The sequence below is a fragment of the Dermacentor silvarum genome, chromosome 4, assembly GCF_013339745.2.
Source record: "Dermacentor silvarum isolate Dsil-2018 chromosome 4, BIME_Dsil_1.4, whole genome shotgun sequence".
In the NCBI taxonomy this organism is placed as follows: domain Eukaryota; kingdom Metazoa; phylum Arthropoda; class Arachnida; order Ixodida; family Ixodidae; genus Dermacentor; species Dermacentor silvarum.
In genome coordinates this window covers 8,517,749-8,542,669 of record NC_051157.2, presented here as the reverse complement: position 1 = coordinate 8,542,669, position 24,921 = coordinate 8,517,749, and the positions used below count along the sequence as shown (strand labels likewise).

Genomic DNA, 24,921 nt, shown 5'->3' with positions numbered 1-24,921 from the left:
TTAGCTCACGGTGGAGCAACAGAGACGCTTTCAAGCCAAAAGCCGAGTGCTTCTGTGATGACAGTAGCGGAACCAGAGGTGCCGTCCCGAAAGATGGCAGAGAGCAGCAGGCCTCGTTACGTTTTACACAAAACGCGAATTTTTGCGACAACTCCCACCCAGTCCCTTGAACTCGTCGAGGAAACTGTTACTCAGATCGTGTCCTCTGAGCTAACTGAAAATGAGACTATCACAAAGGATCAACCGGTAGACTCACAACCACAAGAAGGTGTGACAGCGCAGGCATCATCTGAGAAGCCAACAAACCAGGCATCATCTGAGAGGCCAGCAAACCAGGCATCAATGGACCAGTCGCTAGTGAAAATTAAAACATTGCTCAAGAAGCCATCATCCAACTTGGGAGGCACCGAAGAAGAAAGCATGAAGGAGTCATTTGGCACACAGACTCCATCGCGTAAAGAGAGCACGACAAAAGACAAAATGACGCGCTCCCAAAGACGTACTGCCACAAAGCCGCCTTTACAACAGCGTACTCGCATTTGCGCAGAGGGTTTAAGCCATTCCGTGGAACTAATATCCGAGCAGTCTTTCATAAAAGATTTGAACAACGATCCCAATACTAGCTATTACCGTGTTCAAACACCGTACCACGAAAGCGCTGGTCATCTAAGCTTCCTTAGCAGGCTCCCAGGGCTCAAAGACGTCTTGGACATTAGTAGCGTAAGTGAAGAGGATGAAAAAGCCATCAATGCCACTTCTAAGGTGGAAGTGCCCAGGAAGATGGAAAAGATAGGTAAAAAGATATCTGAAGTCAATTTTAAGAGGGCGCTGCTTCAAGATGCCTTCGACACGGAAAAGAATCCAAAGCGGATCGACAAAATCAAGATGATGGTCGACGCGCTCAACAGAACAGAAAGTGCACTGCAGCGTAATTTAAGCACTTTGGCACATAAAAACGCTTCTTTTGCTGCATTTGGTAGCAGATCTGAGGAGGTTTTCAGTGCCACTAACCGAGACGACACAATCAAGGAGTCGGAGCCACTCCAGAATAGATTCCCTTCAGATGTATTCCGTGACAAAATGGACACACTTCCGACAACAGTGAACACGCTAAAAGCGGGTAACATATACGAAGATACAGTCACGTCCTCGCACGAAATAATGCGAGTCAAAACCACTGCTCTAGGTCAGGGTCAGTTTGAGCAGGCCATAGAGGTCGTTCCTGCAAAAGTGTATGCCGCTACGAATTATCTCACTGGCCCAGTCGGAGACAGAGGGAAGGCGCCTATTGGCAGCGGCACATGTGAAAACCAGAAGCCATGTGAATCCAGCAGTGATTCCGATGCATCAAGAGTCATTAAGGACATTCCAGAAAGGAAGACCATGTCGGAACCAAGCTTTTCGAACTCCAAGCAGCCGAACATGGATGGTGAAACGGAGTCAGCGGGTAGTGCGGCAGCTCACGGACATCCGAGTCAAAAAGCAGTAAAGACAGATGCAATTAAAGAAGAATCGTCGTTCACTGACAGAGAAGCTTTCAGAATGCCCAACGGCACAGAGACGTCAACCGAGCGGTCGTCTACGCATATCAAGATCACAGACTCAGTTGTTAATTCCGAAGGCCCGAAGGAGCAAAATTTGGCTGCCGGGACCAACACGCGCCCACAGTGCAGTTTCAGTGGTTTCACGAGAGGAACGGCACCAATGGCCGTCCAGGTACCTCTTTCATCTCTGAGCCAGGTCTTATCTCAACAGCCGCTCAAGGTAGTGAAGCGGAAGGTAGTGCTAGAGACGGTCACAAAGACAGTAACCGAAAAGAAGGAAAGTGTCAAGGCGGTTACGAACCAGAGCACAGGCATCGAACACAAGGACTCCCACCTGGAGTCCACCACTAAGGAAGAAGTGCAGAGCAAGAGAGAAGAGGAGACCATCGAGTCGTACGACTCAGCTGTAAATGTAAGGCATGGTACCGTGTCGAACCCGATCATAGCGTCCATTGCTGAAGACAAGCAGGCGAGTATTGTGAGCAGCCCAGTATTAAGGAGCAGTCCGAAAACGGTAGACTCTCCAAAGGAAAGCGTGGCCTCACAGTCTGCGCCCGACATCAAGGGTGTCAAGGAACAAACCTGTCAAACGCCAGAGAGAGTGAAGCGAACGAAGCAGCCGGTGGCGATAAGAGTCCACGACGACACCTTGGCCGAGGATGAAGAGATCTCATCCCGCAAGGAAGAACACGGTCACATGGATCTCGAACCAAAGTCGATACTGAAGCCGCTTAATCGGCCGGCCGCGCACGAAGCTCAATATGCACCACCGGATAAGAAACACTTGGGCTTCCAAGAAGCTGAAAAAGCTGAGAGCGCACCACCACCGTCAGTACTGCCAACAGCAGGCACAAAAAAAGACGACGACGACGACGACGCAGAGGAAACAGCGCTACCACCGCCACGCTTCAAGTTCAATCGCAAGGATTCTATTGCAGTCACAAAGCTTCGTATGATGAAGCAAGCCGAGGAATTCTCAGAGGAAGAGGATGAGGACAAGCAAAACTCCGAGAGTTTTTTAGCCAGTAGCGCGGCTGCCGATGACAGGAAAGGCGAAAAGCACACCGTGTTCAAGCCACCGGTCGTGATTGGCATCGAGGAGCCGCAGCCGGCGAGTACTACAGACACGGCCCAAAGCGACAACGAAGAAGTTAACGCCTCGATATCCCAAAGCACCATCACGACACAGCCTTTCGTCGAGTTAACGGGTGTCGATGCGAAGGAGGGAGAAAGTAGTGTCAATAATAAGAGGAAGGACAACTGTGCTGAAGTGGCTCGAACGAAGCTCAGTAATGCAACGGCTACTGGTGGACGTGAAAGGATCAAGAGTGAGACTCGGAGTGCGTCAAATGAAACGGAAGATGTAGGGAAAACCTCGAATGACACTCAGAGTATCGAAAAAAGACAGGAGGAAGCAGAAAAAAGCTTCAATGACACCTTTGTCAGGACAGCAGGAGGTACAGACACGTGCTCTACTGAAAGTCAGAAAAAATCGGTACAAGCCAAAGAAAGCTTTACCGAGACCCTAAAACATCAGAAAGCAGATCATGCTAAAATGAACCTCGCAGACAAGCCTACAAAAGGAAAAGGAGCTGTCGTTTTTGGAACCCAGGAAGAGGATCACAACATGGGGAGATCTGAAACGCGTACTGAGCAATCACGTCCGACGAACCTCCTGCCCATGGTGCTGGACCCCAATCAAATACACACCCAAGCAACAGTGGCAGACGAGAAGGCAATCATGGAGCCTTGTATCAACAGGTCCGTGAAAGAGGTGAAGAATGTTGAGAACTCTGTCGTTACATCCGAAACGGAAGAAGTATTCTACTACCCGAAAGAAAAGGTCACCAAGAAGCACATATCGGAGACAAAGGTTCTTACGGAGACGCGGTCTTACACAGAAATAGTAATCGAGCCGAACTACAGTGGATCGTCCCTGATGCCCGCTATACCCGAAGAAAACGAGCCGCTGCCTATAGCGGCTGCTTCTTCCGGAGAAATCTTGGCTGGTGGAAGTAGCGGTAAGGACGGCAGCCTTTCAACAGAAGCAAAGGAGACCGAAGGATTTCGGGCAGTAGCTTCTGTTTCCAAAGCTTTGTACAGAGAGAAAGAACCGGAAGACGCCGAAGGCCGTCTTGCGCTTCGGGACCAGCTTGCTCTCGATGACAGCTGTAGCCGCGTTACTCGGAAGACTGATTCGTACCAAACGTTGACTGACTTTGCCCCTTACGAACCAGAGCGGCTACTTTCCATTCAGTCTACAGGCATTCAGGAAACAACCAAGCCGCTTGACCGTGTTGGAGATCAAACGATGTTGGAGCTTCCCTCGAGTGATTTTGACACATGCAAGGGAATTTTTGACAGGCCACATCATGAGCTTCGACAGCTGCGTTCGGTTAGTGGCAGCGGAACTAAAGACGACGATGCATTGTCCGGCCCCACAGAACTGCTTTCAACTGCAATGGACGACATGGCCATTAGCGCACTGGAAACGACGAGGGACATAGACAGCTCTATTAGGCGTCAACCAGACGTCAGATGCATTCCAATCCGCCAGCAGCCCAAGGAGGTAATCACGACATCATTGTCCGAATCGACTAGCCAAACCAAATATTTAGCGGCTGAAGAAACATCTGCGCCCTACGGCACGGAATCGGAAAAACCATGGCGCACTTACGATTCTGAGAAAAGCGGAGGACATACTGAAGAAGATGCTTTCAAAAATTACGGACGATTAGCTCTACCAGAGGCCATTGCAAGTACTGTGTTGGACACACAGCCAATAGAGGTGACCCCAAAACACCTGGAAGGCGCGCCTACCGATGATACCAAAGTCTCACAGGAATTCGTTCCTCGAGAGGAAACCACGCACGCTGTTCCTAGGTACCCAGAAGAAAAACGCACTGCCACCGAGCCAACATTACAGCCGTTGTCAATGACGCCAATTTTAACCTCGGAAGCACCAACGGCATCCGCGTCTTCGAAGCTAGTCCTATGCGAATTGGAGTCTGTAAAGACAACGGCAAAACCAGCCGAATCAGTTTGGGAACAGGTTAAAGAGGAGAACGTGGCAGTTCATAGGAAAATATCGTTACCGGTACAGTCGCTAAGTCACAACTCAGTCGCCATAGTCCCGGCATTTGGGCCACTGACAACAGACGTCGGCAGTGTGCGTGCAACGGTGGAGGAAAGCACAATCAAAGCTGTGGAATCTTCACCCATCACGTGTGATGACTCCTCAGCAAATGCTTTCGCAAGTGGCATTTCTGGCACCTCAGTGACCACCTACGAATCTGCTGCAGACTTACTTGGAGAAAGGAACGATTCACTCACCATGGAGGTGATATACGACGCAGACAAAACATCGACCATTACACATGACACTTTTTCCATTTCACGGCAACGAAGTGAGCTATCTCACCGTACTGTTCAGCTCCCTCAGTTTCAAGCAAAAAGTGTTCAAGACCAAATAGAAAGGTTTTCGCTACCCGAGATAGCGCCGAAATGTGAAAGAGGTGAGATACAGCCTGTGATTCCCGTGCACCTCTTAGATAGACAAGACATCCCCTATGAAGTACCAGCCCATGCAACAGACTATACGTCAGTACCCGCTTCCTTTCCTGCAAATGCTGAAGAGAAAGATTCGTCTGAAAAATACTTCAGTAGCGGCTCTCGCGAATCGACAGCTGTCATCCCTACACAAGAAAAAGAACTCATCATTCAGAATTACGAAATTTCAGAAAAATCAAAAGAACGCGATGACGCAGAAACAATAGTGTCTCAAAGAATTGGGCCTATAAACATTCAGCACGAAGTGTTCACGAACGCCACAGGTAGCACTGCTTCGCAAAGTGCACTTGGTACACTTGTGCCTTTCTCAGAGCGAAGGGCCTTACTGCTGGCAGAATCTGACACTGCAACAATAAAAGAAATGGCTTTGGAGTTACCAGAACAGATGCCAGAATCGCTCACCGCGGAGCAAAGGCTTAGGGATAGCGTCTTGAAAAAGGACACAGTTACCACTTCTGAAACAACAGAAGCACAAGAGGTTCCTTGCGTGGCATATGTGGATGTTCTGCCAGTGGAAAAGACGTTCAACGGCGAGACTACAATTACTACTTCCATAATATCAGCACCAGCGAACGACTGGCAAGGTGCACTGAAGGAAATAAGTGCTAGAGGTTCCTTTAACAAAAGCGACGCTTCGCCTATATTGACATCGACTGCGGATGAGTCACTGACCAAGGAGACTGCAGCCAAACTAAGTTCCCTATTTGCAGCTGTGGAACATACGTCAGCTTCGCAGATAACTGTTGCTGCATCGTCTACAATAGTTCCAAAACAAGAAGCAGCAAGCACTGAAGAAGGAAAACTCCTAGAAATAACATATGAGTCATCAATCGTTGCTAAGTCGAACCATATTGTTGAGAGGCCGTTGACTCCGGACAATGATATAAGAGACACGGTGGAGTTGGTGGTTTCTACAGGGTCTTCTTTGGTAACACCAAAGATAGAATCTACCTCGACATTTTCCAAGCCGACAGCTAGTGCTGTTGAAGGGAACATAGAAACAAGTACTGCACCGTCAGCATTCATGTCTCAGCGATCAGCCGTCGAACGTTCCAAAGGTAGTCATGATTGGTACTCCGTATCGGTGTCTGAGACTGCTGCCAATTTCACAGAAACTGAAGCAAACCTTGTCAGTTACCAAACTCCTCTAGCCATAAGCGAAGCCGGGTCAACGCTTTCAGGCAAAGGCCGCGCACTATCCGAGAAACATAACGGTGAAGAAAGACAAGTGGTTACGCGAGTGCCCTTGATGACCACGGAAGCTACATCTCCCACTGGCGAAACTCTCGGCAGCTCTACAGAGGCCAAGCTGCCGTGTGCGAAGAGAGAGACGTCAATAGATTTGACGGGAACATCAGACGTTAATGCTCCGTCGTTCATGTCACAAATCACAACCACGCCACAATCCACAGACATAACTTGCGAGAACAAAGCACTAGTGTCCATAATAGAACATTCTTCCTCCGATGGCGTGAGGTCTGTCCAACTGACACTAAAGGCCAGCAATCAAGCATTGCAACAGCATGCAGCCGAGGGCCGAATAGTTGCTGTTCTCGAGAGCACGAAACCGAATAATGTCAACGCAGGTGATACATACGCTGTTGAAAATATATCGACGTCTTTGGCAACAAGTCAGCTGCAGGAAACCTCCCCCGCAACCCAAATAGAAACTAAGGAAAAGGCACTGATAAATTTCCCTGAACCAGGTGCCTTAAGCGAACTCCACGACGGCAGAAATCTCGCACCTTCCAGCATACCAGCCGTTCCAGACAAGGTGCCGGCATCGAATATTAAATCAAGGTGTGGCAGTGTGGTTCACATTACAAATGGCACTGGTTCTGTCACTGTAGCGCAGTTGCCGAACACACGTATAAAACCAAATATCAGCGATAGCGCTCGCCAAGTTCCTGATAAATTACTAACATCTGTAACCTTGCAGCATCAGGAAGCGACATCGACCTTACAACCAAGCTTCGGAGGTGACCAAGTGTCCAATATCATGACCGAGTTTCCAGAAAGATCACTCGAGCAGAAAGAGAGTGTTGCGGCAAACACTTCTGCATTGATAGATCTACGGTCACTGAAAGAGCCGGGCGCTATATTAAGCTTCAGCAGCGATCAGATTTCAAAAACAGTCAAGCCCCCAGAGCCAGACGTAGCACCAATGCCCATTTACCCTGCGGTCGCTACTAATAAAAATGCCCCAGTTGACGCTGTACGAATGGCAGCAATAACCACAGTTCCTTCAGTAGCCAGACAGTCGACCTCCGCAATAGAATGCCCGTCAAGTGCCGTGGCTAAAATTCCATATACTAGAGATATATTGTCGAGAAGAAGCGGTTCTCTCCGGCTGGAGGAGTTCCCACAGGAACTGTTCCTAGAAGAGGTGGTAAAGACGGGCATCACGCGAAGGCCCAGCAGTTCTGAAAGTATCGCTCAGCTGCCAGAACCAAGCCTAATACCGAGAACTTGCGGGCATCCCAGCGTCGCTAATGAAAACAAGCCAGACGGACTCACAGAATTGCAAAAGACTGACAGAGTAGCTGCGACAACTGGAGTGTTGACTTCCGAAAAGGACAGCACTACAAGTTCAGCAGTAGAAGTATTGCATGCAAGCCTCGTAGGAAGGCCCAGTGACACTATAATTGAATTCCGTGACACAACAAGAGTAGTAAGAACAAGTGGTCGGCCGAGTGTTGAAAGCGTGGCATCCATTGCTGTAAAGACGCCAGCGGCTGCTACAGTGCCTAAAGCCAGTGGTGAACTTGTTCCCACAGAGGATCATATTTCAGATTCAGTGGTGGAGCTGCGAAGTACAGGTATTGTACGCAGAGCTAGCGCGCTCGCACCGGACAACAAACGAGAAATATGTGCAAGGCTTCAGGTACTTTCCACTGCCCCGGAATATGGTGGTGATGAAAGCCGCGAAACTGAGATCACGTCGAGCATGATTGTTGATTACCAAGAAAACACTATTGTACCGAAGTCCAGCCATGGTGAGAGCAACGATGTGAATGATACCCCGACTACCATCTCGCAGGCTCTGGCAGCTACGGCGGTGTCGAGATCGAGCGGTGGATTAAGGTTTTCGGGAGGGAGTAAAACGGAAGCAACACTGGAGTTACAAGAAACAAGCATCTCACGAAAATCCTCTGATGCTGGTACCAGCGTAGCTGACAAGTCGTATTCAATTTCGCAATGTTCAGCAGCTGCTGTATCTCTACGTCCTTTAAGTGAAAGTGTCAGAAGAGATAACAAGTCAACTACGTTTGTTGCAATGCCAGAAATGAGAGTTGTGAGGCAGCCAAACTATCCAGCCATAAAGTACACGGCATCAGGAAGCTTGGGGTCAACAGAGGATGTTTCGCATGCTAACATGCTATATACCTTGCCGAGAAGCAGCGGTCCCCTCCCGCTGGCGGACTTCCCACAAGAACGGTTCCCAGAAGAGGTGGTAGAGTCGAGCATCGTTCGAAGGCCCAGGTGCTCTGAAAGTCTCGCACTGCTGCCAGAACCAAGCCTAATACAGGGAACTTGTGGGCATGCCAGCGTCGCCAATGAAAACGAGCCAGATGGACTCGCAGAATTCCAAAAGACTGACAGAGTAGCTGCGACAACTGGAGAGTTGACTTACAAAAAGGACAGCACTACGATTTCAGTAGCAGAAGTATTAAATGCAAGCATCGTAAGAAGGCCCAGTGACTCTATAATAAAATTCTATGACACAGCAAGAGTAGCGAGAACAAGAGGTCGGCCGAGTGTCGAAAGCGTGGCATCCATTGCTGAAAAGATACCAGTGGCTGCTACAGTGGTGAAAGCTAGTGGTGAACTTGTTCCCACAGAGGATCATGTTTCAGATTCAGTGGTGGAGGTGCGAACTTCAAGTATCGTACGAAGAGCTAGCGCGCTCGCTCCGGACAACCAACGAGCAATATGTGAGAGCTTGCAGGTACTTTCTGCTGCTCCGGAATATGGTGGTCATGAAAGCCGCGAAACTGAGGATACATCGAGCATGATTGTGGATTACCGCGAAAAGAATGCTGTGCCGAAGTCAAGCGATCGCGAGGGCAAGGATACGAATGATACCCCAACTACCATTTCGCAGTCTCGGGCAGATGCAGCGGTGTCAATATCGAGTGGTGGATTAATGTTTTCGGAAGAGAGTAAAACAGAAGTAACCCTGGAGTTTCAAGAAACAAGCATCACACGAAAATCCTCTGATGTTGGTACCAGTGTAGCTGACAAGTCGCGTTCGATTTCGCACTCTTCAGCAGCTATTGTATCTCTACGTTCATCCAGTGAAAATGTCAAAACAGAAAACAAGTGTACTACGCTTGTTGAAATGCAGGAAGTGACAGTTGTGAGACGGTCAAGCTTTCCTGGAAGCATCTTGCAATACACATCAGGAAGCTTGGCATCGACAGAGGATGTTTCGCATGCTGTAGACGCTATCGAAGAAATCAGCGCAGTGAGACCATCTAGCAAACTTTACAGCACATCATTACCACCTGTTACCGAAGCGGAAACAGAACGAAACGCGTTGGGCGTATTGGAAGCAAAGCCTGTACATACAGGATCCTCTTCATGCGAAATGTCGATCATGAAGAAAAAACAGTCTGAGCAAGGGGCACTTGTTCCCCTAGACGACATTTTATCTAACCAGTTGGTCGAACGAAAATCAGAAACTCTACTAAACTGTTCTGTACAGATATTGGAACATACTACTATAACCGAAACAGAAGCTCAAGATACAGTCAAACAACTGAACAACAGAAATATCGATAGAACTGCCTCAGAATTTTCGTCCTCGCTCTTGCCAGCACCTGCCAGCTTCCCTGCATCACATTCCCTTGAACATAAAGTGTCTGAAAATGAGACCGCGGCTCCCGACGAGCTGGTGTATGGTGATGCAAAAGAGCGCTCTATTCATGACATATCACAAGAATTGGCTGTTGACGAAGTAAAGAAGAAGCTAAGGTCCCTAGTTGATGTCTCGGCTCCACAGGACAAACTATTATCCAAGCATAATTTAAAATCTCATGAGCAGCAGTTTTTAAATAGAAACGCTCATCCACAACAGGAGTACGTTGTGGCAGATGTTCAAGTTTACGAAACTGAACGTGCAGCCCACACAGTGTCGAAAACCAGTTGTGAATTGAGCCTCGCCAATGACAGCACATCAACGACAACTGGGAAGTTAATGGAAAGTAATGCTACACATATAGGCAGTGACGCTGTGAGCGCCGATACTGACAACCAATCCAGCATAATTTCTAACCTTCAAGGAGCCATGCTACCAAGTTCAGGGGATGCAACAAGCCTTGCAGCTGAAAAAATATTAATCGCTTCGGTAGAGACTCCAGCACTTGCGCTTATGACTAACTCCCAGGCAAGCTCCACAGCCGATGCCGTGGCAACCGGCAGCAAACATGTGAGCAGAGTGGCAGCAGCAAGTGAACGGAGCCTTGTGACCGAATCGGCGTCAAAAGCCCTATCAAGTGGTCACTCTCTCGCTGAAGTGACACCTGCATTAGAACAGCAGAAAGTCATTGTTGATCTTCCTTTGCACGCACGACAGCTAGACGTCGACATTGCGAGGCAAACACCCGCAGTCCATGAAAATGTGTCTACGGCGTTTTCACTTCAGCAGACAAATTCTTGCAAATCTGGAACTATAGCTGACACTACTGAGACGCTAAGCATGCGTAGAACTGACGACATGACTACAGCACACTCGTCTTCGCTTGTCGCTGCCGATGTCTCCCCTTCTGCGGATGCTACAGGAGACTTGGTTGAACTTCTCAGTCCCGAAGTCACCGAAGCTTTCGAACAGCTGCAGCATGCTTTTGGTGTGATTCTCGAAGACGCCAGTTATCAGTCGCCGTCAGCTGAGGTACAGCCAATGCAAGTCGCGCCAGAAGTTCCACTCTTCCTTGAGGTTGTTAAGAGACCAGTCGCCGCATATCCCATTGATATAATTCGCCAAGAACCCGCACAAATTACTACTTCACCATATTCCACAGCAGGATATACCTTCCCTGACATTTCATCACGAGATATCGTTGAAAGAAAGACCTCGGTTCACGCTGAATCGATACAAACAGGCAGACCTGAAACACTTGAGGACCTAACTTCGTTGTTCGAAGCACCCAGGGCTATAGAGCAACCCTCTTCTACAATGTCTACTGGGGACCAGTCTGAACGGCGAAGAATTAATTATAAGCCACTCAACAGGTTCCAAGAGGAAAAGACGGGAATGTTTGCGACTTGCAGGCAGGACACTACTTCCATCATGCTGTCACCAGGTACCTTCGGACCGCTGGTGCCAGGTCCTCAGAAGCACGAGACACGATCTGTTCCAGAAAGCACCTTCCCTTCTGCCTGTTCTGCGGATGTGCAGAGTGCTGATGGTAAGCACGGAGACACGACCCACCCGGTAAGGGACCGAACCGACCAACTGTCGTCCAGTCCTTTTGCATCGCCAGCAGGCACGATGAGAGGCGGTTCATCAATATTCGCGGCCAGCGAGAAGCTCGCGAGCATGTCAGATACAGAGACTTTCAGGTCCTTTAACACAGACCGAGACGAAAACAAAGTTGTCGCTTGTTTCCAGGGGATAGAAGCATCGGCGCCGGAATTGAGAACGGCGGCGCAGTTGGGCGATGAAAGGAATCCTCGTGGCTTTATAGAGTGGATGCCAGCGCCAGTGCCGAAAAAGCAAATAATGACCATGATGGATGACAAAGATCGAGTGAGAACAACTTCTCAGATGCACAGTGCTGATCAGCAACAGCCTCTCACAAATGGTGCTTCTCAAACACTATGTTCAAATGCTGCGGATCTCACAAGCGAGCCATCTACCAGCAAGGACTCCGTGGAATGGTCGCCGTCTTCGCTCAAACGCAAAAGCGTGAGTTACAACGCTCCTGGCAATGAAGAAAATCTCCATCGGCACTCCTCGCGCATCGGCCATAGCACTTACTTACGGCGAGAAAGCGCAGTGTCCGAAGCGTTTGAATTGGAGGACACCGAACCACAAATAGCCGACGTCCGTGGTTTCATCCAGTTAGACACGATGTCCGCAGATGAAACCTTCGCTGCCCACAGCGAAAGGAGAAAATCCTCTCTATCGCCTATTGCAGACATTCGTGGCTTTGTTCCTGTAAAAAATGTATCTGCAGATTATACCACGAGTGAAAGTGAGAAAATAAGAATGTCATTAGCACCAAAGGCTTCCGAAGACACATTCGGCGAAAAATCGTCGGAGACAACTGTGGAGCCGGCTGTTGGTGATATCCGCTTTTATGTGCCAGTCGCTGACGTAGATTCTGCTGCTGAGGCACCGTCGTCCACAAAACCTCAGGAAAAGAGGACCCCAGAGGAAACGCAAAAGGAATGTGATGAGTTGCCAGAGCTACCGACTATCGGCACACATGCAGCCTACGATTTAGGTAACCGCCCACCTCCGACGACCCGACGAGAAACGTATGCAGCTCTGGAATCAAGAGAACCAGAGAGAAAAGTGTCTACCTCATTAGTGCTGAAGGCAGCCTGCGAGAAGGTTCAAGCACTGCCCGAGTTCAGAAACGAGGATTCAGATAAAGTAGAGCAACAGGCATTGTCAGCTGATGTCCCGATCAGCGTACGTGCTTTGATTCGGCAGATGAATTCACAAAATCAGCCGCGCATAATTACTCCTGCTCCAAAGGATTTGTTGAGCGCTCGTCAAAAGGAAGAAGTTTCTCAGTTAGTGGCTCCCAAAGCTAGCCAAGAGGCATTTGCGTACATCGAAGCGCCGCTGGTGCCTCCAGATGCGCAAGCAGAAGCGTTGCCGGCGGAGACACCAGTAGAGACCACAGCCATACCTGTTCCACCCCCGGAGCCTCATTTTCCGAGCTATGCTGTACCTCGATTTAAACCGCTCGTAAAGGTGCCAGAAACCGGCGTTGCTGATTCGGCAGTCTTGAAGAGTTCCGAGGAAGGAAAGCCAGGTGCAGGGCCCGGCATGGCTAGTAAAAAAACAGATAATTTCCCAATGGTCGACGAGAAGTGGAAACTGATCGGCCTGCTCGCATCTGAGGAGGCGAAAAAGAATGCGGGCGGACGCAGGGGTTCCGATGGCGCCGGCATCACGGCGCCTTCTGGAACAGCTGGCGCAAATGTCTCCGAAGGAATGCGCTCTCCATGGAAGCTAAAGCCAGCCCCCAAGAAGGGTTCAGAAGACGAATATTTTGACAGTCTCAAGACGAACAAGAAGGAGGCCATTCCATGGAGCACGAAGCCTTCCGAGAACAAAGCAAAGCAAAAGAAAGCCCGGAAAACGGAGCAAGCGTTGGCTCCGCAAGAACAAGTGCACCTCCCTAAGCCAGAAGACTACAAACAAGAAGAAATAACATTTAAACCTGCGACTAGCGATCAGCAAGCGCACGATCAGGTGGTAGAAGAGCCGAAACACACCGAGAAAATGCAACTTGTGGCACTAGAAGAAACGCCGAAAGAATCTTTACAGAAAGGAGCTGCACTTCAAGCGCCGTTGCTGCAGGACGCAAGAGTACCCGGTCCATCATTAGAACAGCAGCCAATGTCACTGCACACAGAAGTTCGACACTCAATGCTGAAACAGCCTTTGATGCGATCAATTCTACAGGAATCAGTTGCAATAGCACCTAAAGTACCCTTGCATGTTCCGCAATCCTTGCACAAAGAGGAAGTTTCGACGAGGCAGGACCTCGAATCTTCCGTGTCTGATGTTAAGCCTACTGGAGAAGTAACTCATGTCATGCCAGCAAGGAATGCTACAATTGACAGCTCGGTTAGCGCTAGGGAATTTGCAGATGAAGACAGTCTTGAAGGTTCTGTGAAATCTGTGAAAAGATTGATAAAAGCTAAAGACCGTCAGCTTATGATAATGAGATCCAGCCAGGGACAAAGTGTAGGCCCTGACGACAGCTTCAAGGTTATTTTAAACATTGATACTCCGAAGTCGGAACGCATTGTTTTCAAGCATGAAATACCGCCCAATTTCGGAAGTACTTCGACGCAGTCATGTGCTCCCAAGGTAGAGTACTTTTGGGAAGCAACACCAAAGCCCATCCCAGGGCCGTTTGTAGATTCTGACGATTACGACCTCACAAAAGAAGGAAGCGGTAAGCTATCCAGAGAAACCAGCAATGCCGAGACTGTGGTTGCTCGTTGGAGTTACTCGCGAAAGCTGTCAAAATCAAGAAGTGCCTGCGAGGTAGACGACAAATCGAATACGTCGCTATTTTCTTTCGTAGCACCAATACAGCGGGAACCTACGACTGTAGCATCTGCGGAGGCTAACCAACAAATGCACTTTTCTCATTACGAACACTTGCCGTCAGCTTCCCTCAAAGAGAAGGCGATGAGGACAGAAAGTCAGTCGTATAGCGTGGTTTCCAAGGCAAATACCGGTGTGAAGACAATTCCTGGAAGCGGAGTGGGGTGGTCTAATGAAGACGGCACACCGCAAGGACAAGATCAGCCTGGTGGTCAGGAACATGGTCATGCAGGTAACGACAACGCGGATGCCAGTGCAGACTGCAACGCGGACGGCGAAATGGTCACAAAAGAAGAGTTGGAGCGCTATATGAAGATAGCAAGAGACCTCAAGCTGAGACGGGGTTCACTAATGCCACCTTCGGGGACACTGCAGTCGTCGGAACCAGTCGCCACGGGAACAAAGAAAAAGCCTAGTCTCGTGATGGAAACAAGGATAGAGCTGTACGGCAAAGGCCGCGTCACGTTCTCTTTCGACGCGGTGGCGGAAGAGGGAACTGTCACGGGTAGCGCGTACCAGGACGACTCGCAGGGCAGTCTCGTCCGGCGCGGTGCACCCTCGACGACTCAGACACCGAAGAGGATGAGCATCGACGTGCGTGCGCCACCGGCCACACCAGCACCTTCGATGGAAGCCATCTCGAAGCGGTCTAAGTCGGTCGATTTCGGCTACAACAACGATGACGAGAGCATGCAGTACGAGCCTCAGGAGCCGCCGAACGCCGTCAGCCAGGCTGCCAGGAGGCGGCACTCCGAGCACATCAAAGCTCAACCTGGAGAGGAGCTCAAAAAGCGGAGGCACTCGGAGCCTGGTACCTTATCCATATCGAAAGATACGGGGGAGGACACATCTAAGGCCTTGTCTGCCACCGACTACCAGTCAGAGCCCACTGTGGCCGTCGAGGACTACCAAGCACCTCATGCCCCATGCGCGCCGTGCGAAGTATTGCAAGAAGCGGATGACATGGCCACCGCGGCAGTAGCACTGGCTGCTTTCGAATCTCAGATGCGCAAGGCACCGCTTGCCAGCGAAGAAACCATTTCGGTGCCCTCTCTTCTCACCGAAGCCCCCGCGAAAACTGCATCTGAAATGAGTGCAGCACCAAAAGGTCGAGCGCCCCCTGCCAGCGAAGAAACCATTTCTGCGCTGTCTCTTCCCACCGAAGGACCCGCGAAAACTGCACCTGAACCGACTGCAGTGCCAAAACAGCCAGTGCCGCTTGACGAAACCATTTCTACGCAGTCTCTTCCCACTGAACCACCCGCAAAAACTGCAACTATGCTGGATGCAGTGTCAAGACAGCAGCCTGTTGAGCTGGTGAAAAAAGCAGAAGAGAGGCCCGGCTCAGCGCTTTCCATGAGAACCACGTCACCAGGAGTGGTGAGCGACGAAGATCTGTCCGGCTACGCAACCTGCGAATCGCGCATGGGCGCCAAGTCTTCGGAGGTGCAGAGCACTGAGGACTTGCTGGCGCAAGAGCGCAAGATTGCAGAGTATCCTGTGAAAGGTCAGATGGAGCCGCTACTACCACCAGCGGCAGGGTTGCTTGAGGAAGCTGAGCAAAAATACCATGTGGAACCGGCACCTGCTGTAGAGGTTCCAATTCCAGCTGCGTTGGGCACTCCAGTGGGACGTGAAGAAACTAAACACGAGATTGTAGAACTACAAGCTATGGAAGAAATGAAGCAGGTGTCAGAAATTCCTGTCTTTGAGGAGCCGAAAGAAGCGGTGCAGGAGGTAACTGTAGCACTGGCTGCAGAAAAACAGGTATTCGATGTACCAGAAACGTTGCCTAACGACAAAGTAAAACCAGCAGTAGACGCAGCACCGATGACTGAAGCAGCGAAGGCAATATTAGAAGCCCCTGCTGTAGAAATGCTTGAACATAAAATAACAGATTTGGCTGTTTTAGAAGCTAAACCAGCAATTCGTACAGCCGCAGAAGAGGAGACCAAACAGGCACTTGAGGTTCCCACCAAGGAGGTGCTGCTTACACAGCGAGAAAGAGCAGAGATTCCAGACAGACGAATTTTAGAAGAACGAATGCAGGTAGTAGAGACAGCAGGTACAGAAGAGCACAAAGCTTCCACACAGCTAATGTCTGTCGCAGAAATGCAACTGACATCTGAGATGCAAGCAGGCGGTGAAGTGAAGATTATCGAGTCACCGCCAGCAGTAAGCGTAGACCTATCGCAAGCAACGGCCACTGAAGAGGCAAAAAAAAAGACAGCGGAATCAAAGGCAAATTTGGAAATACCGGAACAACCAATATCAGAAGCGTCGGCTGCAGAAGAAAGACCATTGTCGCAGGCACCAGTTACGGAAGAAACGGTAGCAATTCCGTCAACAAGACAGGCTCTGGAAGCAGCAGCAGAAGAACAGAAAATAGTAGAGCCATCGACAGCGGAAGAAAAGAAAACGTTGTCGGAGATAGCGGCTGCAGAGGAAACAAAAACGCTGTTGCAAGCATCACTCGCGGAAGAACTCAACGCGGTATCAGAAGTTTCGTTTGCAGGAGCACCAGTCACAGAAAAAGTTAAGCCAGAGATAAAGCCGCCTGCTGCAGCTACAGTGGAACAGATGTCAGCTCCAGACCTTAACCTTATCATAGAAGTAACAGAACCGGAGCGACCGGCTGCAGAGGAAGATAAAATGAAGCCGATTGAAGCTCCTCACGCTGAGCGGCCACAGGCGATGCCAGAGGAGACTATAGCAGAAGAACGACAACTCGCGGAGACAGCGGCTGCGGAAACTGTCGCGGAAGAAACGCACGCAATAATGGAGGCACCAGTCCTGGAACAGCCGAAACACGCATTAGAAGAGCTGAAACCTGCTGAGGAAGAAACAAAAGAGATAGTAGAGGCACCAGTAGCGGCAGAATTGATGCATACATCAGAAGCAGCTGTGCTAGTTGTGGAAAAAACAACAGAGATAACAGAGGAACGAGTCGCTGGAGAATTGATGCCCACATCTGAAGCGCTCAAACCGGTTGCGGAAGAAACGAAAGAAATAGAGGCAGCACTGGTCACCAAAGGCATGGAATCTGTATCAGAAGCAACGGTGCCGGCCGTGGAAGAAACAAAAGATACAACGGAGGAACCCGTCGCGGGTGAATCGGAGCCCACATCTGAAACGCTGAAACCGGCTGCGGAAGAAAAAAAGGAGTTAAAGGCAGCACCGGTCGCAAACGGCTTTGAACCTGTGTCAGAAGCCGCGGTGCCAGCTGTGGAACAAACAAGAGAGATAACGGAGGTACCCGTAGACGAATCCAAGTTCACATTAGAAGCGTCCAAACTGGCTGCAGAAGAAGCAAAAGAGTTAGAAGCAGCTCAGGTCACTAGAGGCTTGGAATCAGTGTTAGAAACAGCGGTACCGGCAGTGGAAGAAACAAAAAAACTAATAGAGGCACCAGTTGCGGAAGGATCGAAGTCCGCATCAGAAGCACTGACATCGGCTCTTGAAGAAACGAAAGCGACAGCAGAACCTGCTCCAGATGAGCTGAAACATTTGTCTAGCTTACCGGCTGCGCAATCACCAGATGTAAGACCACCAGCTGTATTAGAGCCACGAGCCACAGAAGAAATTAAAACAAAAGTTGCCGTAATATCTCAACTAGAGCGGGAAGGTGTACCAGAAGTAGCAGTGATGGGGGAAGCCGGACGCGAACTAACAGAAGCACCTGCTACAGAGATTAAGCCTTTGTCCGAAGCACCAATTGCGGAGCTTCAGCATGCAGAAGAATCAGTGTCAGAAAAGCCAGCCGTAGAAGAAACACGACTGTTGACAGAGATGCCAAAGCTAGAAGCAGCACAGGCACCAGAGCAACCAATCGCTGAGCCAGAAAAGCGAGAGACTGCTGGAAAACCGGCAGCGGAAGTGGCCAGAGATGAGCCTGGAGCAGTGGTCGAGCTAATAGAGACACAAGTTGTCATACCTGATACTACTACACTAGAGCAAGCACCGCCAAAGGATATTGTTGAGCATAAACCGTGGTCCGAAGAAGTGGAAATACTAGAAGAGCAGATACCTGCTAAGGCTACCATCGAGTCTACTGAGAGTACGCAAGATATCAAGGCAAGTCATAGAGAATACTCTTACACCGAACCCGAAGAACAGGGACCAAGCCGTCCTTCGGGTCTATTTTATTCATACCTTGGCAGATTCCCTCCGGCAATTTCTGTCCTAGAGGAGCCTGGCAAGAAAGTGAACAAAAGTGAACAGGAAGAGCCGCGTGCAACAGTAGATACCACGGTGGCAACAGCAGTAAAACTGGGGCATCCCAACGAAGTAAGTCCACTTACTACCGCAGAGGCGGCACAGAAATCCAAACGCGAAGTTGCTCTCGAAGAGAAGCACCTAGAGCAAGCTGGGCCAAAAGACATGCTTCAGAAAACAGAGGAAGCTGTAAAGACGCAAGAAGTAGCACACATAACCACAAAGTCGAAGGGAAAATTGGAAGATACCGCACCATCAAAAACCTCGCCGAGCCTGGAAAAAAGACTGCTGCCCAAAGTTTCACGAGATACTTTTGTAATGCCAGTATGGTCACAGCTAGACATAAGACGCCAAGAAAGCGAAAAGGTACCGAAAGATGAGACGCATACATCCACTATCGAAGCAGCTAAAGCTGAAATTGAAGCACCATCAGGAAGAGCGGGAATTACCAAAACAGTAAAAAAGCTGGAAGGCGCGGCTCCAACAAAGGAACTGGAAGAACCTTCAGCAGCAGCCTCACAAATTCTGGAAACCAGTCTTGTCCCTAAAGAATCAAAAAAAAGTTTTGTAATGCCAGGAGTGTCACAGCTATATATAGAACGCCAAGTAAGTGAGAAGGCATTGAAAGGCGGAGAAAAGGTTGATGAGGTTGTTCCCACAGTTGAAACAGGAAGAGCTCAAGTGGAAGAGCCGTCAGAAAAAGCAGTAACTAAGAAACAAGAAAGAAACCTGGGAGATGCCGCTCCAACAAAGGCCTTCCAAGAACCAGAAGGCCACGGCTCAACGTTTACAGAAACGGGATTGCCTGAGGCAACTACGGTTGCTGCACCAACATCTGATTTGGCGCCTACAGAAACATTAAAGGAGCTTGAAGAACCAGCTGAGATGATAAGGAAACCGGCAAGGGAAGCAACACCCGTACAAGAAGAAAAGCCCACCGAGACAGCACCGACAAAGATAATGGAAGAGCCAGAAGTCCATGCTATAATTCCTGTGGAAACAAAGCCTACAGGAGAGAGAGAGACTGTGGCTGTTTCACCTTTGCTTGAATCTGTGCCTAAAGAAGCATTGATAGAGCCAGAAGAACCAGCCGCAATGATAGAGAAACTGGCTGAGGAAACAATACCCGTACAAGAAGAAAAGCTCGTAGAGACAGCACCGGCAAAGGCAACCGAAGAACTAGACGTTCATGCTATAATTCCTGTGGAAACCAAGCCTACAGAAAAGAAAGAGGCGGGAGCTGTTTCACCTTTGCGTGAATCTGCACCTAAAGAACCATCAATAGAGCCGGAAGAACCAGCGGCGAATATAGGGGAACATGCTGAAGAAGAAATAGCCGTTCGAGAAGAAAAGCTCGCAGACACAGCACTGACAAAGGCAACCGAAGAGCCAGAGGTTCATGCTCTAATTTCTGCGGAAACAAAGCCAACAGAACAGAAAGAGACTGGGGCTGTTTCACCTTTACTTGAATCAGCCCCTAAAGAACCATCAATACAGCCGGAAGAACCAGCGGTGAAGGTAGAGACACTAGCTGAGGAAGCAATACCCGTTCAAGAAGAAAAGCTCGCAGAGACAGCACCGACAAAGGCAGTGGAAGAGGCAGAAGATTATCATTTAATTCATGCGGAAACAAAGCCTATAGAAGAGAAAGAGATTCGGGCTGTTTCACCTTCGCTTGAATCTGCGCCTAAAGAACAATTAAAAGAGCCGGAAAAACCAGCCGCAAAGATAGAGAAACCGGCTGACGAAACAATGCCCACACAAGAAGGTAAGCTCGCAGAGACAGTACCGACAAAGGCAACCGAAGAGCCAGAGGTTCATGCTCTAATTTCTGTGGAAACAAAGCCTACAGAAGAGAAAAAGACTGGGGATGTTTCACCTTTGCGTGATTCTGCGCCTAAAGAACAATCAATAGAGCCGGAAGAATCAGTGGCGAAGATAGAGAAACTGGCTGAGGAAGCAATACACGTACAAGACGAAAAGCGCGCAGAGACAGCACCGACAAAGGCAATGGAAGAGCCAGAAGTTCATCCTTTAATTCCTGTCGAAACAAGGCCTACAGAAGAGAAAGAGGCTGGGGCTGTTTCACCTTTGCGTGAATCTGCGCCTAAAGAACAATCAATAGAGCCGGAAGAACCAGCGGCGAGGGTAGAGAAATTGACTGAGGAAGCAATACTCGTACAAGAAGAAAAGGTCGCAGAGACAACACCGACAAAGGCAACGGAAGAGCCAGAAGTTCATGCTTTAATTCCTGCGGAAACAAAGCCTACAGAAGAGAGAGAGGTCGTGGCTGTTTCACCTTTGCTTGAATCTGTGCCTAAAGAACCATTAATAGAGCCGGAAGAACCAGCCGCAATGATAGAGAAACTGGCTGAGGAAACAATACCCGTACAAGAAGAAAATCTCGCAGAGGCAGCACCGGCAAAGGCAACCGAAGAGCCAGAAGGTCATGCTCTAATTTCTGCGGAAAAAAAGCTTACAGACGGGAAAGAGACTGGGGCTGTTTCACCTTTGCTTGAATCGGTCCCTAAAGAACCATCAGTACAGCCGGAAGAACCAGCGGTGAAGGTAGAGACACTGGCTGAGGAAACAATACCCGTACAAGAAGAAAATCTCGCAGAGACAGCTCCGACAAAGGAAACGGAAGAGCCAGAAGATCATGCTTTAATTTCTGCGGAAACAAAGCCAACAGAACAGAAAGAGACTGGGGCTGTTTCACCTTTACTTGAATCAGCCCCTAAAGAACCATCAATACAGCCGGAAGAACCAGTGGTGAAGGTAGAGACACTGGCTCAGGACGCAATACCCGTTCAAGATGAAAAGCTCACTGATACAGCACCGACAAAGGCAGCCGAAGAGCCAGATGTTCATGCTCTAATTTCTGCGGAAACAAAGCCAACAGAACAGAAAGAGACTGGGGCTGTTTCACCTTTACTTGAATCAGCCCCTAAAGAACCATCACTACAGCCTGAAGAACCAGCGGTGAAGGTAGAGACACTAGCTGAGGAAGCAATACCCGTTCAAGAAGAAAAGCTCGCAGACACAGCACCGACAAAGGCAACCGAAGAGCCAGAGGTTCATGCTCTAATTTCTGCGGAAACAAAGCCAACAGAACAAAAAGAGACTGGGGCTGTTTCACCTTTGCTTGAATCAGCCCCTAAAGAACCATCAATACAGCCGGAAGAACCAGCGGTGAAGGTAGAGACACTGGCTGAGGAAGCAATACCAGTTCACGAAGAAAAGCTCGCAGATACAGCACTTACAAAGGCAATAGAAGAGCCGGAAGTTCATGCTCTGGCGTATATGGAAACAAAGCATTTAACAGAGGAGGCTGTTGCACCAGTTCCTGAACTGGAGCCTAAAGAAATAACAAAGGAAACCGAAAGAGAGGTTCCAAGTATAGAAAAAACTGCCGATGAAAAGGAACAATTGCTACCAGCACCCACGGTAGTTCCAGAAGTGCCCAAGGATGAGGCCATGGCTATAACTGTGCCAACCGAGCCAGTTGCGGGGGAAGAAAAGGCGCCGGCTACACCAGCCCGGCAGGAGCCTGTAGCCTCTGTAACTCGGGAAATCGCGTCAGCAGAGCCAGGCAAGGAATTACCAGCTTCCAACCTAGAAGAAGTGGCACCTCCCAAGATTAAAGAAACTGAACTTTCAGAAGGGCCTGCTCAAGAAATGCTTCAGCTGAACGTGGTGATCGAAATAAGTCCGGCTTCATTGCCGGAGTCTGAAAAGAAAGATGAGGATGAAAAGCCAACTGCCGCCACAGCATCCGAGATTGAAGAGCACGCAACAAAGGATGGCGAAAGTGCTGAGACAACGCAAGGAAAAACTGAAGCTCCAGAAACACCTGAAGTTGTTCTCGACGAAGAAAAACGGGTTCGCGAGATACTGGAGTTTGAAATGAACCTCTGTAGAGCGCGCAACCTCGGTAGCGCGCTGCCGAAAGCCGAAGAGCTCTTGCATGTTGGTACGCCGGTTAGTGAGCCTGCGGAGTCTGCTGAGCTGGCGTTGCTTGAGGAAAAGCTTGCTCAGCCCCCAGGAACGACGGCGGTTCCCACGGAATCTCCGAAAGCTGACACGCTGGCACCATCTACACTAGAAAGTGGCCAAGCAGACATAGAACCGGCAGAGCCGATTCTGGACGCTGCGGATTTCAACAAAGGACCTATGTCGGACTGGGAAACGGAGCTGCAGCAACTCAGGGACTCCAGGCTTCATGGTGCGCCATACAGGGCAGGCGAGCAAGGAAAAGCGCCACCGGCTGACGCGGCTGTGGGTGCTCGAAAGTTCATCTTTCCGGAAGGCGAGGGAAAGAAAGTTCCTGAGGAAAAGCAAGTTACCATTCCACCCGAGGCTGAGGGTGGCAGCCCAGGACCTAACGCGCCCTCTCAGACTGGCTTAACCCAGCGCGAGTCCGTCGTCATTGTCTACGAGAGCGACACGCTCGGTATGGTTACGCCTGACTATGAAATTCGGCTGAAGAACGAACGAGAGATCCGTATTAGACCACCCGAACAGCCTGGTACATCTGCGCAGCTACATGAAGGACCACCGAGATCATTCTTTCGGCCAGACGCGGATATTGAGGGAGGGTACCCCAAGTCCCCAGTTATCCACCACGTGAGTTTCACGAGAGAAGAGGGTGCTCCTCCGCCACCTGCTGGTGAAAAACCAGAGCCCGTGGAACGCGAACCTGTCGAAGAAAAAGAAGTCAAACCTTCTATGCTAAGCCTTCCTGAAGGAACGCTGGATACCGAACAAGTTGCAGAACCTGTGCCGTCAGCATCATCCTTCGCTTCGGCAGCAGGTGCCGAGCCCAATGAAAAAAGGACATTTCTTGGTGCAAAAGAACCGTCTGCTGACGAAGCGCACCCCAAAGACGACGGGCTTTCGAAGGTACCCACCAGTCCTGCTGAAAAAGAGAGTGAAGTCATGCCAGAGCATCGCGGGGTCGAAACGCCAGAAGAGAAAGAGAGTGCTGAGCCAAAACCAGAAGCCGATGTTTCTTCGCGTGTTTTTCTTCCAACGCACAAGCCCTCGACGGAAGGTGAATCTGAGCCGACGGCAGAAGGCGAGGCTCCGGTACCTGACAAGGTGAAAGCAGAGGAATCGCCCCGCACTTTCCTGTCAGCCGAGGAGCCATTGCCGCCGGAAGCTGGAAGGCAGCCGAAGCAGGAAGACAAAGCTACTGAGGAAGCGCGCGAAGCCATGATTTTGCCAGAGAAGCAGCTCGAGGAGAAGGCGGATAGACCCAAAGGGCAAGACACGCTGCTCGTGCCAAGAGACGAGCTCCACGACGAAACGCGAACGATATCGGAAAAAGAAATTGAGTCCGCACTAGAGGCTGCACGTGCTCTCGAGCCTCCTATAGCAGAGGTGGCTGGTAAAGACGTAGCCGGAAAGGAATCCACCGAAGAACAAGCCTTGAAAGAAGACTCTCTGCCGGTTGGTAAGATGGTGGAGCGGCAACCTGAGAAAGAAATCGAACCTACCGAGATAGATGCTCTCGACCTTCCTATAGCAGAGGTGGCTGGTAAAGACGTAGCCGGAAAGGCATCGGAGGAACAACAAGCCTTGAATGAAGGCACTCGGCCGGTCGGTATGATGGTGGAACGGCAACCTGAGAAAGAAATCGAACCTACGAAGATAGATGAAATGAAGGTAGATGAAACGATGATCATCGTTCCTAGAGAGGAGCTCGCCACTGATCCGCGAGCGACACGGCCACGCGAAGTCGAGCCGGTTGTAACCCAGCGTGCGGCGGCCGAGGTCGAAACCGCAAAGGTAGCTGGCGAGGATGAAGGGAAAGCACCGAGCGACCTCCTCGTCGAGCGCACTGAGCTCAGACAAATGGCACCGCCAACAGACGAGCGCAAAGCGTCAGTTGTGAGGGCTCCTGTCGTTGAGCAAGTCGTGGTTCCGGTGCACAAGAGACCCTCGGACGCCGAGAAGCCCGATGCTTCGACCATCTCCGCCATCGAGCGGGACCTGGTGTCGGCAGCGGGCACATCTATGGAAGAGCCCAAAAGAAGCACCCCCATGTCCAAGGACGACTTGCACCCTGGCGTCAGCTCTGACTGGGACGTCATGTCCAGAGAATCACTGCAGGGGAGGCCCGGCACCAGGACGGCCGACACGCAGACTGAGCTGTCCACTGATGTCAGGAGCAAGGACGTGCGCGAAGCCTCGACGTACGCATTCCTTTCTGAAGAGACCGAGGAGGTCAGAAGGGCGCCAGACGACTACCTGCCGCTCTACCTGCACCGGGTGACGCTCAACGACAAG

The 24,921-nt window shown here is 50.1% G+C and overlaps 1 protein-coding gene and 1 long non-coding RNA gene across 5 annotated transcripts in view; one reads left to right on the top strand and one right to left on the bottom strand.

Annotated features, from left to right (window-relative positions):
* The first annotated feature begins 312 nt into the window (after nt 1-312).
* LOC119449403 (titin) overlaps nt 313-24,921 on the top strand; it is an 86,578-nt gene continuing 61,969 nt past the window's right edge. The window contains exons 1-3 of one of the 4 annotated variants that reach the window (XM_049665184.1): nt 313-20,778; nt 21,199-21,408; nt 21,619-24,921. In XM_049665184.1, the coding sequence (XP_049521141.1) occupies nt 343-20,778; nt 21,199-21,408; nt 21,619-24,921 (23,949 nt within the window). In that variant the 5' untranslated portion in view covers nt 313-342. The other 3 variants (XM_049665187.1, XM_049665185.1, XM_049665188.1) reach the window with 3 other exon arrangements.
* On the bottom strand, nt 20,422-21,849 carry LOC125944641 (uncharacterized). Its single transcript, XR_007466315.1, has 3 exons — nt 21,770-21,849; nt 20,930-21,139; nt 20,422-20,509 (listed from the first exon to the last, which is right to left on the bottom strand). It is a non-coding gene; the product is annotated as an uncharacterized LOC125944641 (long non-coding RNA).